Source organism: Pagrus major, chromosome 12 (genome assembly GCF_040436345.1).
Source record: "Pagrus major chromosome 12, Pma_NU_1.0".
Classification (NCBI taxonomy): domain Eukaryota; kingdom Metazoa; phylum Chordata; class Actinopteri; order Spariformes; family Sparidae; genus Pagrus; species Pagrus major.
This window is the reverse complement of record NC_133226.1, coordinates 12,580,601-12,600,227: the sequence shown is the minus strand read 5'-3', so window position 1 is coordinate 12,600,227 and position 19,627 is coordinate 12,580,601. Positions and strand designations below refer to the sequence as shown.

Genomic DNA, 19,627 nt, shown 5'->3' with positions numbered 1-19,627 from the left:
CTCACAGCTGCAGTCACGACGCACATTAAGACTTTACAAACCAACGGTGTGTTGTTTTTATGTGGTCCTTTTATGGCCAGCATGGACAACTCTTCTCACTCAGCCTGAGGTCAGGTGGGCAGATACCCCCCCACTCCTCCCAACCCTCTTAAACTGGCTTATAAAATCTCTTTTCACTTGCTTTCACAGTAAGAATATTCTCTGAGACGGTACTTCGAGGTCAAACGAGACACTCGATGGCGGGGACATTCGGAGCTGGCAGCGCTCCGGTTTACTTTGTCAGAACTGCTCACTTTTACAGAATTTTGTATTTGTATTTCTTTTACAAAAACTTTGATCACGCTCTCGTACGACCACAGCGAATGAGCCGGTGTGTGTGTTCGAGCGCCATCATTTCTTGGCAGAAGGGGCAAAAAACCTGAGGAGCGCACTGAGAGCGAGTGTAGAGACTGTTGCAGCCTGACAGATGTAATCCCTAACACGGCTCCAAAGTGCTGTGTGCCACCGCAAATTTTGAGTGAGGGTTTATTTAAAAAACAACCTCACACCACAGGCCTCTTATGTGCTCTGTTTCTCATTTATTCTCAGCATAAATTCAAAGCTGAAGTTGCTCTGCACGATCTCCAGGAAACTTGTGCAGACAATTTCGCCGTTTATACTCCTAATGACAAACACGGCGAAACATCACTCATATGAAAAGAAAGGGGCCGAGAGCAAGACAAAGCAGTTAAATGTGGGATCCATCTTTTTGATTCCCACAGTCGAACACAACGCCGAAGAAAATGACATATTTTTAATGCGTCAAGCTTTCTCTGTAAGCTAAACAAACCGCCGCTCCTATCATTCCTGTCACATTCCCCCAAATACTACCCACAATAAATTTCTCTTAGATGCTTTCTAACAGATCGTTTGTCTTAAACATTGTCTGGGGCAGTGGCATTAGTCCCAGAAACCTTGAGATGTGTCTACTGTTGGATAATAAATTAGCTCAGATAAGCGGCAGGTTGTCCTGATATGTGAAAGTTACAGATGAGGTGGAAGTGAAGAAAGCCACGACTCGCATTTCCTACTGTATGTTTAACGTTTTCTGACATAGGATTTTTAGTTGCTCACAACTTTTTGCTGACATCTCTCACCCAGTTGCCTCTGTTTAACTTTGGATAAAGAGACTCAGGAATACCACCTCAAGCAGCCCCGGCTCCACTCCCGTTTTGTACGGCAGACTTTACATGGGCACCATGTCAAGCTACGGTCGACATAGTTTTAGACCTAAACTGAAGGCCTTGCAGGATGCTCTTATCCTCAGCTATCATCGTCTGGCATCTGACGACTCAACATTCCTCTGTTGTTTTGCCTGCCTTTTCCCTTTGTCTATATTCCTGTTTTTCTTTCCGTGTTAAATTCGGCAAATCGAAATCAGCGCTGCCTCTGCCCCCTCGTCTCTGCTCCTGTCTGTCATGGATTGTCTTGTTTTTCGTCTGCGTCTGTTGTTTTTGCGTCTCACCTTCCCTCAACGTCCTGATTCTGAAACCCGCGATCGATATCAATTATTCAATAAAGGAGCGATCTACTGAATTCAGCCTTTTTCTGACCCGTGCTCCTTCACTACGGCTGAGGGAAATAGAAAGAGAAATGTTTTGGTGGTGGCTGAGATGTTAGCATTCTTTGGCTCGACTTAAGAAAGGCTTATTCTGCGGAACAGAGGTGGATCTGTGTCTTTCAAATTCACACAGCCATATCACAGCTGTCTTTTATCACGGCTTTCTCACGTCACTGGCATCATACGCTCAAAAGCATATCCTGGAGGACTTTGAATGGAAACGCTGTCTGATTCTGGGGATGATTTGCCAAGAATATCGAACTTTTTCAGGAGGTGCCATTGACTATAATGTTGGTTTTAACACTTTGTGGCCTTGGGGAAGTCATAACAGGAAGTGAAATGCATTTTAATGCTTTCAGATCAGATCAAACACGACTATTCATCACCAGTCACATTGATTTCTAAGGCAACAGTCATATCTCTAAATGTAGGCTTCACTATGTAGGAGACAGACCAAATACAAACCATGTATAGTGAATCACAATTTCAACGTAGCATCAATAAAATTCCTTGTATCTCAAAAAAACAAATACTGTACGAACAAATGCAAAGAGCATGTTTTTACTTGTAGGAACATCACTTTATTTAAAAATCAAGCAGGGGTGTCACTATATTGCTATATTCACAATAATCATATAAAAAAAATGAAATATCAGAGATGTTAGGCCTTGTGCATCTTTTGTTTATGAGTTCATCCAGTTGCCTTTTAACAAGTAATTGAATGGAATTGTTCTTTTTACAGTTATGGTTACAGACTCTCTCCACCTCCCTACACTCTATTTTGAGGGTTATTTATTTGCAAGACACACAGTAAACAACAGTAAAGACAGATTTGATTGCGATCATTTTTCTTTTCTGGGATTGTAAAGTCGGTCTCAGTTAATCACCTTGGTCCATTGAAATAATATGAAATATCTCAACAATTGCTCCGAAGGATTGTGCAGGCGTCCGTGGTGCCCGGAGGTTGAATCCAGCTCCTGCAGCACGTGTTCCTCTTACAGATACTGTAAGTGCTTTTCATTCGGGATAAAGCGTGAAAGCAGATTTAAAGTTCTCATTAACTTCAACGTAGTTTTGAGGGAAATTATGACATCATCTTAAGAAACGAGGCCTATACAGTAGGTCATTAATGACTGAGCTGCAGAAGCACTAAAACAACATGTGGAGGTTTGGTTTGGCTCAGTCACTGGTTTCACAACTGGACTTCTCTGCTGCTTTGTCAGTCTGTGTTTTTATATCCTTGTACACATAGGTGGGCTAAATCATATGTAGTTTGGGTTTTAAAGTGGGACATTTACTTTAGTACAGAGGAGAGAGAATTGAGACAGTTTGGAGCTAAAATGAAATATGTTATAGATTTTGGACTGGTTTGAACGTATGACAGTACAAGATTGTTTTTTTTCTTGTGACTCAAGTCGAATTTGTGGACACAGACACATTTAACCAAACATGTCTTGGTTTTGGCTACTGGCTTTCTCTCCTATGCTATTAAAACAACAGTATACTTATCCTGCAGGGAGTCTGGATCACAATGACAACATATAGCTGCATGTAACATCACACTAAATTGATTCCAGGCGAAAACAGTCATTTCGAAATTATGTTTCCATGGCCCATGCAGTGGTAAAGAATCTCGGTGCCTGCTCGGATGAAGATTATATTAACATTAAGAGGCTCTTCTCAACACCACAAGCTGGCTACGGTTCATAAATTATGAACGCTTCACTTAAGAAAACAACATTAAGTGCTGCTGTCTAGTAATTGAATTGTGGTTAAGATCTCTTCACATAAAACACTTCTCAGTGCTTCTCAGCTGCATTCCTGTACTGTCGCCTCCTAACCATTTGTGCCCCTAGGGATGTTAGTGTCGATATCTCAACAAATACTTGATGGATTGCCTTGAAATGTAGCACCGTCGTTCATTAACCTGAGAGGATGAATCCTACTGACTTTGGCAAACCTATCAATAGAGATTGCCGTGAGGTTAACATCTTTGGTTTTAAACAGCTCCACAGCGACTGGATGAGCTGCAACCAAATGTAGACCCCAGAGGATGAATCCTAATAATTGTAGTGATACCGTGACTTGTCATTTAGCGCCACCACTTAGCTAAAATTCATTCTTGCGATTGCATCTGGTCCCCTGATAATGTTTGATACTTTGGTGATTCCACTGAACATGTCATCGAGCACCATCATCAGGTCAAATTTGTCCAGTTCTTTGGTTTATGACCAAATGCCTGAAAAAACTTAAGACATTCCCATCAGCCTTAGCTCTACTTGACTGTACTGTTTGGTAAATTCCACATGTTAGCATGCAAACACGCTGAACTAAGATGATGAGTGTGAAACATTTTACCGTCTGCTGCCATACAGCATCGTTATGATAGCATGCTGATGTTAGCATTTTGCTCACGCCACCTCTGGACATTAATATGGCTCCACAGAGCTGCTAATGTGGCTGCAGACTCTTAGTCATGTTTTGTTTCCATCAGAGAAAAGCTGCTGGTCACCTGCTTAAAATGAACAAAAAACCTCAAAATACAATAGCAGTGCTCAGCTGCATGCAATGGAAATTTTTATCTCACCAGAAATTATAAAAAAAAAATGACAAAGTAAAGGCTGATGCTACCACATGTAATTATTCTCAGCTAGCTTGACAGTCTTTAATCATATTTGTCTCTGTTTTGAGGCTTTTGCCAACAGTGTCCTGTTCTTTTCAAACAAATTGCACTTGACAGAAGGCTGGTTCTAAATTTAATACCAGAAGGAATTGACTGTCCATCAAAGACATAAAAAAAGTATGATTTAACCAAGGATAATAAGAAGTGCCATGTAAGCAGAGTCTGTATTTCCAGACACTTGATATGTGTGTTAATATGGAGCTGGCATTGTTTGCAAACCACCAGGACGACTGTGTGATCTTTCTGCCAGTGGATAACCAATAATTTTCCTGTTATTTGTCTCTGACATGACTGTCACTTTTATGGATGGCTGCATCTCCTTGACTAATGAAGACACTGAGGTCGTTTTGTCTGTTCGCAGCTTGCAGAGCCAAAACAGTGTTTTTCCAGTAGAATCTTTGGCTGGTTAGTACTTCCGATGTCCCAGAAATGTCAAGTCCTAAAATTCAGCCTATTATTTAGTTTTGACAATAGCTTTTAATAGCTCTCTTTCTCTCTGTGTGCACGCTAAAATTTATGCACGATTGATGTTACTAGAACCACTTGCGTGTCAAATATCCACACAAGAATAGGAAGCCTAAAAAAACTGGCCGGTTGCGAGGTGTATTCAAGCCAAGAGCCTGTGGCTTTATGTCACTGGCAATAAAAGTTACTTCCAGGAAGTAACGCACTAAAACACAGCACAGGACAGCCTAAAGAAAGTACCAGACACCTCACTGTCATCTTCTCCAATAAAAGGCTTCATTCAGTTCTTAGTGTAGTGATTATGGGCTGCTGAGCCCAGCTGACTAGCATGGGTACATAAACAGCTAGCACAGGCTATATGGGACAGAATGGCCTCAGCGCTGCCTGTAGCGTTTGTTTATCCAACATGCTGTAATGTTATGAGAACTGCTGCTCAGGCCCTGGTTACAAGTCGTAATGTAAATATTAACGTGTATGGAAAAGGGACGCTATTTAAGGCTTACCATATGTTCTAATAATTTGAGCCGCTGATTACGGAGGCTGGATGTCTTTTTAAGGACGGGCGCCGCCGTGGTTCTCATCTGGCGTTCCTCTGACTGAGTGCAGGTGTGCAGAAAGGTGTCAATCAAATCTGTTTTTGGAAAGATGGATGTATTTAAAAAGAAATACAATAGGGATGAGTGGCAGCTAGGTAAAGAAATGATCTCACTATAATAAAAGACATTTTTATAAACAAACAATATCGATTATATGGTGGGATATAGAAATATTTGAGATTTTTAGAGGAAGATCTAGAACAGCCGCCTCATTTGTCTGTCTCCTAAAATGACATTCATATACAACAGCTTTGCTGTAGCAGATATGCTTGCAGAGGAAGCAGTACCGCTGAACTGAGTGGCTCACCTACATACGAATATACACTGAAAAGTACACTGAAAGTACACCGTAGTACACTGAAAAAATTCAACCTTTGCAGCCATCAGAAAGTTAGCATAAACGAATTAGCTAACTGACTGATAATTGTTATACAGCTCTTTTAATATATTCTTCCAACATGAAAGGTTTTACTGACTTTTTTTTTTTAACACTGTTCCCATTCAAGCTTCTTACTCGTTTAGCATAGGCAACAAAACTATGCCACCTGATCGTTAGACACTCTTACAGACTCTTATAAAAGCTGCCACTTAATAGAAATGTCCAGTACAACATGTAAAAACTCTATAACCATGACATGAGCGAATCTGTGACCCTACAACTCAGCCGTGCCATGTATGAATGTCGCTGCATGTAGGCAGTTAGCTGTGAATGAGAGCTTTCAGGTCTGTCCCTGGTCTTTATCTCTACCATCTCCCCTCTCTCAGTGCTGCTGGAACAACATACAGTCAACTTATTGTGCATTGATGTACATGTTTTTGGCCCATTTCATAGATTTAAAATGTATGAAATTGGCCTAAATAAATAATCTGTGGAAATATATGTCAGATGTCACAGATGTCACTCCAGAAGTGTGCGTCTTAAGCTGTGGCTCGGGCCCTAACGTGGGCTGCAGGTTTCTCGAAGGAGCCTAAATGAATAATTCCTCATGTAGAGGAGCCGAAGCAACACTGAAGAGTCACATTTTGTGCCTTAAGGTACATCAACTGTAACGTCAAATTATCAAAGAACAAAAATTACAACTATTTTAAACTGGTGTATGAAGAGATGTTTTCATTTTGATTTGCCGTGAGACAAATGAGCAGAAAAACCGATGGTGAGTCAACCCGCGATGAAAACATCTGTGTAACCAGTGTGGCAAAACCAAACTTAATACATCACAGATGAACGCTATAATATTTATGTGTCAGCTCCACGGCATCAGCATTTTTACAATTATCCCGTGTTTTGTTTTGAGGGCAAATAATGAAGTATTGAAGTAGAAAAGTAAATGTGGAAGCAGTTTTGCCGTGTGCAGTGAGTCACTGTGTGAGTTCCAAAGCTTGAAAAATGTCCTCTCTGACCCAGATGTTGATGCTCATAGGGTTGAGTATTGGTATTCAGTACAATCAATGAGTAACTAACTTTAAGAATTAACTATTTCTTTCTTTTTTTTTCTGATAGAAACCAAAGAAAAATGTATAGCGTGGTACCAATTATTAGCAGTATGAGAGTGAACGAGAAAGAGGCAGTTGTCACAAATCACCTGGCATATTTAGGCCTCAAAGTACATGTCAGTTGCCAAAGGCTACATCATACATGTGGAAAATGGAGGCCTTTCTAAAACATAATTTTCTTTTCCTACTTCCTGCCTCTTTCTGGTGCATCAATCATTTTTAATCAAAGATGTCTGAATTTAAGTTTTGTTTGTCATTCCATGACTTTGGTGCACCAGCAGCCTGCAGGCTATTTTGTTTGAAAAAAAGTATGAAACACGTTCTTGTTCAGGTGGACTGGTTATTCATAAAAAATGGTCTTTATGCGAAAATGCCCGCAGCTAGAAATTCATCCTTCATCATTTTTCAATCATTAAATTTCAATTAAAAAAATGTGTGACTGGTGTAAAGAGTAGTTCACCGAAAAACTAAAGTTCAGTCATTTTCCACTGGCCCCATGCCGATGTGAAGGCGGATGAAGTTTCGTAGTCCACAAAACATTTCTGGAGCTTCACAGCAAAACAGCGTTGCAGCATTCTCCTAAACAACTGAAGTAGATGGGGACTTGTTTTAAAATGTATAAAAACAGACAGAAAAAATCCTTTTGCAAAATAGCTCCGTACACCCTGTCTGGCATAATCTAAGTCTCTGGAAGCCTCAAGATCCCAAACTGATTTGAAAGCTGTTGCTTAAACTTTTTTAAGCTGTTTTTTTTTTTTTTTTTGCTTTTGCTTGCGTAGCTGCTTAGATAACAGTGTAAGCATGCAGCCAAACCACATCGAGAGTGTAAATAATGTCTTTTCACATGAATTTGGGATCTTGGGGCTTCCGGAGGGTTACGTCAGATTAACTTCCCCATCTACTTGAGTTGTTTAGGAGAATGCTGCAACACTGTTTTGCTTTGAAGCTACAAAACTTCCCCCAGCTTTAATCGGCATTTGATGAGTAGACGACGGAATTTTCATTTTTGGGTGAACATATCCTGTAAGGACACGCTGGCTGCTCAAAAATGGAAAAGCATATCTGGACAAAATTCACCATGAAGAAGAATTTGTGCGTTTATTGTGTGTGATCTCACCGAAGAAGCTTCCGCTCAGAAGCAGAAATGTCACTGTTTAAATGTTTTTAGTTTTTGCACCCCAGGCTCTTCTTTTAATGTCTTCTTTATGCTCAAACATTAAATAGCACTTTATTTTTTATTTTTTCAACTCTTCAAACACACACTTGGTCGCCCAAAAAACACATTGAAGCCTTTGGGGACAAGTCAGAATTGATGGTTTACCTCCTATTAGAATTTGCGTCTTTGTGTGTCTGTGTGTGTGTATGTGCGTGCGTGCGTGCGCGTCCCTTTTGAAGTTTTCAGGTCCGCCCACCCTTCTGTGGCTCTACATTGTGCCGAACAGCTCCATTTGTCCCACCTTAATCCCCTGACGTAAACTCACATAAATCACACTGAGTTGTTTCTAAACGTGGGCAGGCTGGAAAACTCGCTCTCTGTCTCGCTCCGGTTTCCAACTCCCATGGAGAGTTTAAGAGCTGCTGGGAATTCATTTAACTGACCACCTGTACTGATGATGATTTCAGTATAAAGTAAAAATAAACAAATGTCTCTTTTGCATGGTAACATGGGAGTAAATATAAACACAAGTTTGTATTTTTCACCAGAAGCAGATCAAACCAAAGGTAAGAGCTTGTGCAGAGTGGCAAAGCAGATACAACTCCATCGTATTTACCAAGAAGATTTAAAAAAAAAAAAAAAAGGCTGACCAAAACAAAAATTGACAAGGCGCTTTCCCCACCATGGCTACTACATCCCTCTAGAGATGGTGCAGCATCATGGCAGCCATAGTGCATGCAGGCCAACCTCTCTCTATCGGTGGCTCTGGGCCAGATTAAAGTGCCGGGGCTCATTGTTTACACAGCTCTGTGGTGCCACGACTGAGCGGGCCCAAACAATGGGCCCCTGCTCCCCCCTTGTCAGAGCGAGGGGAAGAATAGAGACCTCTTGACATGGCAACCTGAAGCCTCAATGCCCCCACTTCACTCAGCTGAGAGGGTCAGAGTGAGAAAGAGAGGAAGAGGGAGAAGTTAGAGATAAGGAAGATGGAGAAGGGAGAAAGAAAATGGAAACAAGAAAGGAGAAAGATATGACTAAGGACAGAGGAATAGAGGTAAAGAGGGGACGAGAGATGGTGCAAACAGTTGTACATGAAGAGACAAGAAAAAAGAAATGAGGAGAGTTAATGGTGAGGAAAACATTTGGTGTAAAGGAAATGGGGTGCAGAGGGCATGAATGAGAATTGTGCTTGTTTCTGTTGATTGTTTTTTCATTTTCACCTCCCTGGTAATAGGAAGCCTTTTGGAAGAGGTGTCACAAATTATTTGTAATTATTATTACTTTATTCACAGAAGATCGATACCACTCTCACATGTGTGTGTTAACCATGGAGCAGATGCCTTGAGGCCATTAGCGTAGCTTAGCATAAAGACTGAACCATCCCAAACCAGATCCCAAATTGATATAATTTCGATCAGCATGGGGACGAGCTGATAATGACTTTTTTTTTTTTTGTGTATGTGAATTTATCCTAATGTATGCAAACCAATACATACCATTGAGAGTGGTATCAATCTTTGCGTCTACAGCAAGTAAGCACATTTCCCAAAATCTAAAACTACAGATTTCTTAAGAACTTAATTTTCATTCCTTCAAACAGAAAATTTCAAAAAATGTCCACCAGTGTCCTCATTCTGCTAGTGAGGTGACACAAGTCAAGTCTTAACCAGTAGGGATAAATTTACACTGGACTTAAACAATTATGTGATATAACGGCCTCCTGTGTGTGTATGACTTCCAAAATAAAACAAAAATGAAGTGAACATTGGGAAATGACGCCCACAGCCTGACAACCGCTCCTCTTTCTGTCATGCCTAGGACTTCGTTGTACTTTCCCTATGATCTTCTTAAACAGTGCAGTTAGAATGATGCTAAATGTCTGTTTCAATCTGCTTGCAGTATCTCAGCGTTAGTAGCATTCAGAGGTGGAGGTCATCACTTTTCTTTTTTTTGGTCGCAGGTCACTTCCTCGGCAACAATACAGTCATTGATGTGCTGCGTCGCCAGGGATATGAGGTGGAGCACACCCCTGCTGGGCAGCCCGTAAACAGGTAAATTTACAGCTGAAACGCCTTTAAACACACACATACATCAACTAGTGACACATTTAGCCTGGCTGGTTTTTGGGATTTATCTTGGCGATACACCGTGCAAATTTAATAAATCCCCAAATATTATATGAGCTTTTAATTCGACAAAATTACTGCAATTTTTCTTCTGAAATAAAAATGTTTTCCTATAATTTTACTTTTGTGTAACACTGAACTTTTTCTCTGTCGATGAGTTTAACTGCCAAAGATCCTTCACATACTTCAAAGTAAAGGAGTCATTTTCGCTAAATCTGCCTCAATCTACCAATGACAGGAAATGGTAAATTGCTGGTGAGACTGATTTAAGTATGATTTGTTTTCCTTGAAATGATTTATAATGAAAGACATATTGGGTTAGGTAAAGTTATTGATGGAGAAAAAGATAAAGGAGTACATTTCTCAGGAACGCTGTGTAAGAGGCTGGTGCGGGACTTTTTTATTTTTAAGGAATTAATTTTCCATAAAAAGCAGGAGAATAGTTTGACAGACATAAGTCGAGACTGACAAAGAAAATAGCAGAAAAAGTGAGAAGCACCGAGATGACAGATAGAGACCGGAGCAGAAAATATTATGTTTCGCCATAGATTTTGCACATTATGATTTCTTCCGAAAACACAAGTCTGTGAAACTCGTAGGCCCATATTTTATCACTTAAACGGGTGTAAGGTTTCATGTCCCGGCCGCATGATACCGGGCAACCGCTGCCTCATGGCCCTGACAGGAATATATATTTCTCTCAACTTTTTCACTGACTGGATTTCAAATGGGAAATCATTTTCCAAGTAAGCACAACTCCATAGTTGGTCTGTGTTCATTCACAGACCCAAAACAGATGTTCAAGTTCTGCTACAGCCCTTGCGAGAAATGTGTTGTCTGCAAATAATCAAAAACTGCACTCCCTAGTTTTATGTTGAGTGATTCTCGCTCTTTGGGTACACACTCTCTCCAAATGTCCCTGAACATGACTGTTTGTTTGATCGCCTCATTTTGAAGTTTGTCATAGTTTTATTCATTTACTTGCACTGTTGACACTGGAGAGTTATGTTTATTCACTGATTATGAAACACTGTAGGAAGTTGTTAATCACAGAAAAGGAAAATAAATAGCCAGATTCAGCACCCTCTTGTTATTACAGCGGATAAAAGGACCTTCATTGGCATTAAATTTTCAGCTCTAGAATTATAAAATTAACTTTAAACTGTCACATGGAGTCACTTAGTTTGAAAGCGTGAAGCTGTTAACTTTATCCGTTAGCAATGAGCTTGAAAGTTATAAACCTTTAGATTTTCATGTAATTGAACCCTGTTTTTGACACTATTCATCAGCAACATTTGATCAGCAATAGCCAATCAGTGTATTAACATGCCTTTATATTAGCTTTCATTTTTAGTGGCAGGGTCCGCCATTCTTGCCCTCGATTTAGATTGCCCTCACATGCACAAGGGATCCACAAGAAACAATGCACTACGTAATCCATAACTGTATCTCATTGATATCAACCTTACTCTTTCACTGCTCACTGTCCTAACCCGGATATCAGAGCTGTCTTCAAGAAGACATGTTGTGTGCATTTTCAGGTTCATAATTTTATTTTGGGTTACCACTGGAATAGGTTTACATGCTTTAGTGCTCAAAGGAACTTCTTCAGTACCACTAACAACGACATAGCAGCTGTGCTTAATCAAATCTTAGGTGCAAAATTAGGATGTAGGCATAAAAGATGCAAATGTGTGACATGGTGATGTAGTGTGATGTCACAAAGTCACGGAATTAAAGGCGGGACTACAGACGAGGCAGTTCAGGAGCAGTGTTTACTGTGGAAGAGAGGAGCTTCTGTTGGTGTGGACTTTGGCCTTTTTAACTTTTAAGATTATTTTACATGCACAAGAGCCTATAACACACTGAAGGAAAGGAAAAAAACATGAAAAAGCATAAAAGGGCTCCTTTAAGTTATTGCTAATGCAGAACAGGCGTATCATAGTGCTGCCTCTTCACATTAAAAGCATTTGAGTGGCTTTTAATGTGAAGCAGTCACGGGAAACACAATTTCGTGGTTGCAGCAATTAGCACTGACTGCAGTCATTCATCAAAACTGTGTCTGACAAGATGCACACCTACAACGTCTCAGGAAAGCAACCAACTGTACTGTCCTCTGCTGCTGTTGTGTAAACACTGTAAACAGCCAGTTGCTTTTCTGTTGTATTTCTGACAAGGTAGCAGCTCAACAAGTGTTTACAGTATTCAACCATACTAAAATGTTGTAATAACAATGAACATTTTCAAATCTTTTCAGCGTTAACAGATATTGTCAAAACATTTAGGAATAGGATTCTTGACTATGAGGCAGCAGAACTCAAACATGTATCGTGAACCAAGTGAGTGTGGTGTGGTGGAGGGATAGCTTTAGGGATCTCACGTTTAAAGCTTTTGGTTTTAGGAAAAAAATACGCTCACTGATGTCTCTTATTCACCGGGGCCTTGATTTTCTTCTGCTGTTTCCTCTATGTAGATTGCACAACAGATAAATCTGACAAAATCCCCAGCAGCCACCAGAGAAGTGTTGTTGAAAAGGCCAACCCCAGCAGAGCTCATACCTCCTGCTGTGAAGCATGTAGTGCAGCCTACCGTGGCACACTGTGCGGGTGGCTATCGCACTGCAGATCTGTGTTTTTGTGTGAGTGAGTGAATGAAGGAGAGAATCCACACGCACACACTCTGCGATTGATGCAGGATTATGAGCCTGTCATGAACCTGCATTTGAACCAACTTGAATGTGTGTGTGTGTGTGTGTGTGCGACACGCATGGTGACTGTTAAGAGTTGACCAGCAACTCTCTCGGAACAAGAGTGTCTTTAATCAAAAAGATGAGTTTTGGTTTTGCTCCTCATACTTCCCATTCCGATACTTTAATTTGTTTTTTCCAGAAAGTCTTGCAAAGATATGTTCTCTATTAGACTGCAGATTGGTTCTAGGAAGGTCCACAGCATCCTGTTCGTACATAGCGGGAATACCTCCTTTCCTTTCCTTTCCTTTCCTCCTTCCTTTGATTTTATTCAGAGTCCTTCGGCAGTGTTTTCACCTGTCCTCTCCAGGCTCAATGTGACACACATGGCATTTTCAATGGCGCATCCATTTTCACCAGTTACATAAAAGGAATACAGCAAAGAAAATCTTTTACACATATGGTAGTTTACTCATTATTATTAGACTTTCAAGATACTGTAGTTTTGGGAGGGAAAAAAAGTGTGCCACAATGTATCCCAGCGTCCATAGAAACCACTCCTTGCAGCATAATCAATTTCACCGCCATTAATCAATTTGTTCAGGGTCTAACACTCACAGGCCGCTGACATCTAAAAGATAGATTTTGCTTGAGGATCCCTTTCTTACAGTCTCCCTACAGTCCTAAAAACTCTCTCTGTCCAAACAAAACTTCATTTTGTATCTGCATACATTTTGCCAACCTTCCCTCTCCATACAGCCCACTGACAGGGACATGCAGTACAAAAACTAGGATGATTATTTTCATCGCCTGTTAATCTGTTGATTATATTCTCAATTAATCAATTTGTTGTTTGGTATATAACATGTCAGAAAATGGTGAAAAATGTCAATCAGTGTTTCCCAAAGTCGAACGTGACGTCCTCAATTGTCTTGTTTTGTCCACAATCCAAAGATATTCAGTTTACTGTCACAGAGGAGTAAAGAAACCAGAAAATATTCACATTAAAGGAACTAGAATTAGACCATTTTTACCTTTTTTTCTTTATAAAATGTATCAAACCAAGTAATCAATTTTCAAAATAGTTGGCAATTAATGCAATAATTTGTCACTTATTGCTGCTCTAGTGCCATTAAATGTGACATTTAACGGCACATGCTGTGACAAAATTCTGTTTCTAAAAGTATCTTATGTTCCTGTGATGTTCACCCTCTATAGGAGGTCATCATCCAGGCCCGCCTCACCAGAGTCAGAGGGGCACCATGATGAGTCTCCCATCCTGGAGCCTTTCCTCCACGAGCTCCCCCACAAAGAGGAAGACCAGGGGCGTCCCCTGGAGGATGATCTGTTACCCCACATGCTCCTGCCGCCGGACAGCCTGGAGCTGCTGGAGAAGGCAGAGAGGAAAATGCTGAAGAAAAAGAGGAGGAACAAGCAGAAGAAACAGCGGCACCGGCATTTCAACGACCTCTGGGTTCGAATCGAGGAGAGGTAAGAGTGAAGAGAAAAGATGAGGGTACACGGGGTCTGTTCCTGCGAAAAGGGGATGAGTAGGTGATACGTAAGGTCACAGGTGGGAGGAAAGAGATTATCATGAGAGAGGAAAGACAGAGAGGATGTGAGAGGGGAAATTGGAAATGTGTAATGCAGTCTCTCTCACTTGTATATAGAATCAAACTGACACTTCCTTGTGTGGTGCCGCGGGCTCAAACAGCCACCATATCACATCACCATACTCTTCATGCAGTCTGCACACACTTCAGCACATATATACACACCCTGCAGTGAGGTATGAGTCCAGACTAGTTCACAGCTGGTATAAGTGTCTTGGATGTGAAAATAGCAGCCTGGGAATTCCTACTTAGTATCCGGTTTTGGTCTCACAGTAGCTCCAGGCAGGGACTAACCGGACAACAAAACAAGCTCACCTTTCAGCCAAAAAGGAGACCTCTGCACAAGGTGTGGTCTGCCGTGTTGAAGCTTCTCTCGGTTTGTCATGAGGGCAACATTTTTTTGTTTTCATAAACAATGACATTTGATTTTGCACATGGGCAGGAAACGAAAAGGTTAATTTGACCCTTCATCCTTTTTCTACACCCAGTTATCGTGTTCACAGGAGGAACATCACGCATCGGCGATAGGATTCAGACTATACCAAGGCCAACACAGTCATTCACACCTTACGGGCAGTTTTAGAGTTCCTGGTTCAACTGACTTGCACATCATTGGACTGGGGACCAAATCGGAGCACCTGATGGAAACACACGCATACACAAACATGCAGACGTTACACAAAAATACCTCAGGACCTTCTTCCTGTGAGGAGACAGAGCAAGACAAACTCTCAAATTTAAATTTTACAGCTTTGTGTTAAAACAACCTCAGCCCCAGATTTTCACCTGGTTAGTCTACAATTTAGATAAATCTGTGCAAAAAACGTTTGCGTTTAGAAACAACTGTGGCTAACTGGCGGATGAGAGTTTGCAAAGCTGGACCCGTGCAGCCTGTCGAGCTTTGAACGTGCATTTTCCCATGTACAGTAAGCACGGTTCCAAATTAGCGACAGGAAGAAAAATCTGACCATGTAGCATCTGTTCTTCACGGGAACAGACGGGGGTCTGTGAATGTTTGTGTACATTATGTCTGCAGAAATGTTTTCTCTCTTTCTGAGAGACCCAGTGTTTTGGACGGAAAGGAAACAGACTGTTTGTGTACGCATGTTACAAAGTGTACATGGTGCACGCCTTTGTATATTTTAACGTCTGAAAAGGTGGCCGAGGGGAGAAAGGGAGAGGGAGTCGGAGAAACAGAGGCGACTACAGCGCCACAGTTCTCTGTTGTGTCTGATGCAGGGTCACAGAGCAACGTGTCACACCTGGTTTCCTAACACCTCTCCCGGCCCTCAAACCTAAATAAACCTCATTCATAATAACTTCATTCTCTGAACATTTAAATATCCGTTTCAGTCATTTCCAGAAACTTTAAAGAAATAAGTCTTGCTAAAAAGGTAGCAGTTAAATTATCTTCTCCCTGCTCGGTCCGAAATTATGTCAAAATTGCTGTTCCAGCCCTCTGGTATGAGGAGATCTCGACTTCAAGAACTTGTGTATTTGTTTTGCCTGGCCTCGTCCCAGTCCAAACCACACGAGCACTGCAGTCCATGCATCAAACAGGAGGGCAGAAATGATTTAATTACCGGGCTTGTTTAGAAAAGGACAGATAAGCAGAGAAATAGAGACAGCCAACAAGGCAGACAGAATCTAAAATATTGGGAGAGGAAGAGAGGGGGAAAAAAGAGTAGAGGTGGGCTCTGCTGATTGGTTAGTGCTGTAGCGATGGATTCCTTTGTCGAGGAATTTCCCTGTGTAGGCTTCAACATCATTAATATTTCCATTGTTGTCCAGCAGTCTGCATATTTTCTCTGGCAGTCGTGGAGGATATGGGGATGTAGAGAGAGACTCCTGTTCTCCTGCAGATTAAACCCTGATTTTCCTTTCAGTTCCAAAGTATAGAGGCTAAGCAGGGACGACAGAACAGAATCCCGCATGTTTAAAAATAAAAAATATGGAAACTGGTCTGGAAATAATTAGGTCTTTTCACCTAAACTCCTGTAACTCCGACAGTGGGAATATCTTTGAGTTGATCTTAGAATCATAGCTTGTTTCAGCCCATGTTTTGAACCATATTCATGCAAACTGAACATCAAAAATCACAATCAATCAATTATAAACTTCACAACTTCAAACTTCAAATTAAAGCCTCTTAAAACTTTATTACATAAGTATTTTTCTATAGGATTACATGTTTGTGTAAGTAAGCAAAAGTCAAACTAAAGCTAGTGGGGAAAAAAGCATCTGTGTGTATTATTTATGAAGAGTTTTAAAGTGCACTGTGTATGAATTTTAGTTAAAAACAAAAATTAACTACCGAATGTCAGCCATTTCCAATCCTTCTTCGGATGTACAGTAAGCACCATCACTCCCCTGGTGCTCTCATCTCACAGTCTGGACCGCTAGCTGCACTGCTAACTGAGCTAAATAGCTAATAGCAGTCACAGTCAGCAGCGGTTACTCTGGTGATATGCTGCCCTCTATTTGTTTGAATATGAATTTGACAGGTGGCCAACAGAGCTGCAGTAATTAGTTAATTGGTTGATCAAAAAGAAAATCAGTCAGCAGATATTTTTGTTTCTGTCGATTGTTGTTGATTTGTCATTTTGGGATTTATAAATAAAATTGTGGTAGATTTTTTTAAGCTAATCTCTCTATTCTCTTATTTCTCTCCGCAGCACTATGGTCCAGTCTCCTCCTCCACCACTCGTGCGCATCATCAATGGTTACATCACAGTGCAACCACCCGACAGAGTCCACAGCCAATACAACTACCATCACATATCTTCAGCATCAACGACATCATCGCCTTCGCCAACTTTACTCACCTTCCTCTGCACTTTGCTTGCAGTGCAAACGTGGACTGCGTTCCTCTAGTCGGGACTCTTTAAAAAAGAACCAGCCTCTTTGAGTATAAACTCTCACATATGGTGATTTCATGCATCGGCGCATATAAAGTGAGGTCTAATCATGCACCATAATACCTAGAGGATGGTGACTGTAAGAGAAAAAAGAGCATGGAGAAAGGACGTGAAATCAGCCCGAGTTGTCAGGTAATGGTACACTCCACGGATGTTAGGTCAGATAAAGTTTGTGTTGTTGGGACTAAATGGTAAATCATGTCAATAGAGCATGTCTCTTTCAAAATGAGGCCTTTATGAGCATGTAAGTTCATATAACGTCAGGTTTCCTGGATCATTTCATAAGGTTCCCATAACAGCAGGAGGGAGTACACAGAATGCAGCAGGGAAGAAAACAGGAAGTATTATGGGATGTCTCACTGGCATTACACAACATGTCTGTTCCCTCATGGATTACAGTGTTACTCATCATTCAACAGTCAAACCTCTGGAGAGCTCACTGACGGGACATTTTACCAAATAAGGAGAACATCGTCAAAACTAATGCTGAATATTAGATTCAACTGGAACTATATGTTCATTGTGTGTGTGTGTGTGTGTGTGTGGGAGAGAGTGTGTGTTTGTTTGTTTGTTTGTGTGTGTGCGTGTGTGTGTGTGAGACAAACAAAGTCTATCAGCTCTTAAACCCCCCCGGCCGTGCAAACAGAGGTGTTCTTCTTCATACCTTAATTTATTCTTCCATTTTAGAAGAATTTGTTTAATGTTGCATAAAAGCCTACTGTGAGGGGGGGAATTGTACATATTGTTTCTAAATATTATAGATGTATTTTAGAATTATAAAAAAAAAATGAAAATTATCAAAGGTTTTGTTGTTGTTTATATAAATATATAAATAGATATGCAGTATATTTTTGGAAAGAAAATCAGGAACTAACCACCATAGCCCGTGTCATGTGTCTTACTGAAAGGACTTTTTTTTGGAAGGGACATGTGATTGTATTGTACTATATGTATCAGTGTTATCACTTGCTTTGCTGTATGTGTCTGCTGAAAGGACTCATGTTATGTGTGTGTTTATTTCACATAGAAATCATGTGTTTAATTTATTTAACTGCTATAGTTTCGCTGTAGGCCGTATGAAACATTCCAAGTGTTTGTTTTTGTATTTTTTACAGTCACTATGACGTCCAACTGTGTTATTTTCAAAATGTTTTCAAGTATAATTTTAAAATGCATATGATGGTAATAATAAGTCTTACTTACGGGAAGCTGTCTACACAGATAGACCACATACAGCATAGTGCTTTAGGTCTTTCACATTTCACTTATGGCATGAGATGATTGTAATAGTATTACCATGACAACAATAAAATATTTATCTAGATTAAAATGGGATTGTATTGCTCATTGTTGACTGCAAAGAAGATCACTGGGAAGTCAAAGAGCCTGCCCTATACACATGCTCAAGTACATGTTCACCTCATACAGTGGGAGATCAAATGCACACATCCCAAATAAATGTATTATGTGTCAAGGCACTTTAAATTAGATTACTAACTACTGATACAAGCCATTACTCTGGTATCACAACAGCGCTACACTGATCGTGTGTTCTGGCTGTCCTGAACATATACATACAGGCTGCTCTCCTGGCCTGACCCAGGGTTCACAGCATGTTTATGTGAGGTTAATGTGCTGTGATAAGGCCGCTATTAGAGGCTGTTTGATGTGTACATGTGGTCTGCCACAAACAAGGCAGCTGCTCGGCCAGCGCAGGTCCGCTCCTGCAGGAAACAAACAGGAAACCAGAGCCAAGGGGTTCTTTAGATGTACAGGAAATGAGAGTTAATTGATTTGTTCCATCAACAGGAAAAGAAAGCTAATTGACTTGTTAGTTTGTGCTTTGATTTAGGAGTGTGTGCTACAGGAGGTCACAGAGGTCTGCGTATGACTGATGTGCACGAGCGATGTGACAGGAAACACAAGATTTATTGGTATAAATGAGGTGTGAGGTATAAGAGGTAAGTGGTTCAATCCACTGAGTACTTATTCTCTGTCTGCTTTGATTTCTTGCATAACAAAACTGGTGATGCACCTTGAAATCCTGTTCAAAACTCTAACATATGATGCATTATTATTCATTAAAACGGTTCAGAGTTGCATTAGAATTAAAGCTCCATCTGGAACAGACATTTGCCTGGGGTCCACACTTCAATAACCTGACCGTGAACATTACCAACAACATCAAAGGAAGTTACAAAGCAGCCAAAGCGGCTGCCAGTCATAAAGATTCTGTTTTTACGACTACAAAGTACATCAAAATATGATTTAAAAACATATGAAGCGAGAA

The 19,627-nt window shown here is 40.6% G+C and overlaps 1 protein-coding gene across 1 annotated transcript in view; it reads left to right on the top strand.

The window, feature by feature from the left end:
• The window catches only part of trabd2a (TraB domain containing 2A), a 62,461-nt gene extending 45,168 nt beyond the window's left edge, over positions 1 to 17,293 (top strand). The window contains exons 5-7 of the mRNA XM_073478394.1: positions 9,955 to 10,045; positions 14,025 to 14,297; positions 17,095 to 17,293. Coding sequence (XP_073334495.1) covers positions 9,955 to 10,045; positions 14,025 to 14,297; positions 17,095 to 17,293 — 563 coding nt within the window. The remainder of the gene's footprint in view (positions 1 to 9,954; positions 10,046 to 14,024; positions 14,298 to 17,094) is intronic.
• The last annotated feature ends 2,334 nt before the right edge of the window (positions 17,294 to 19,627 follow it).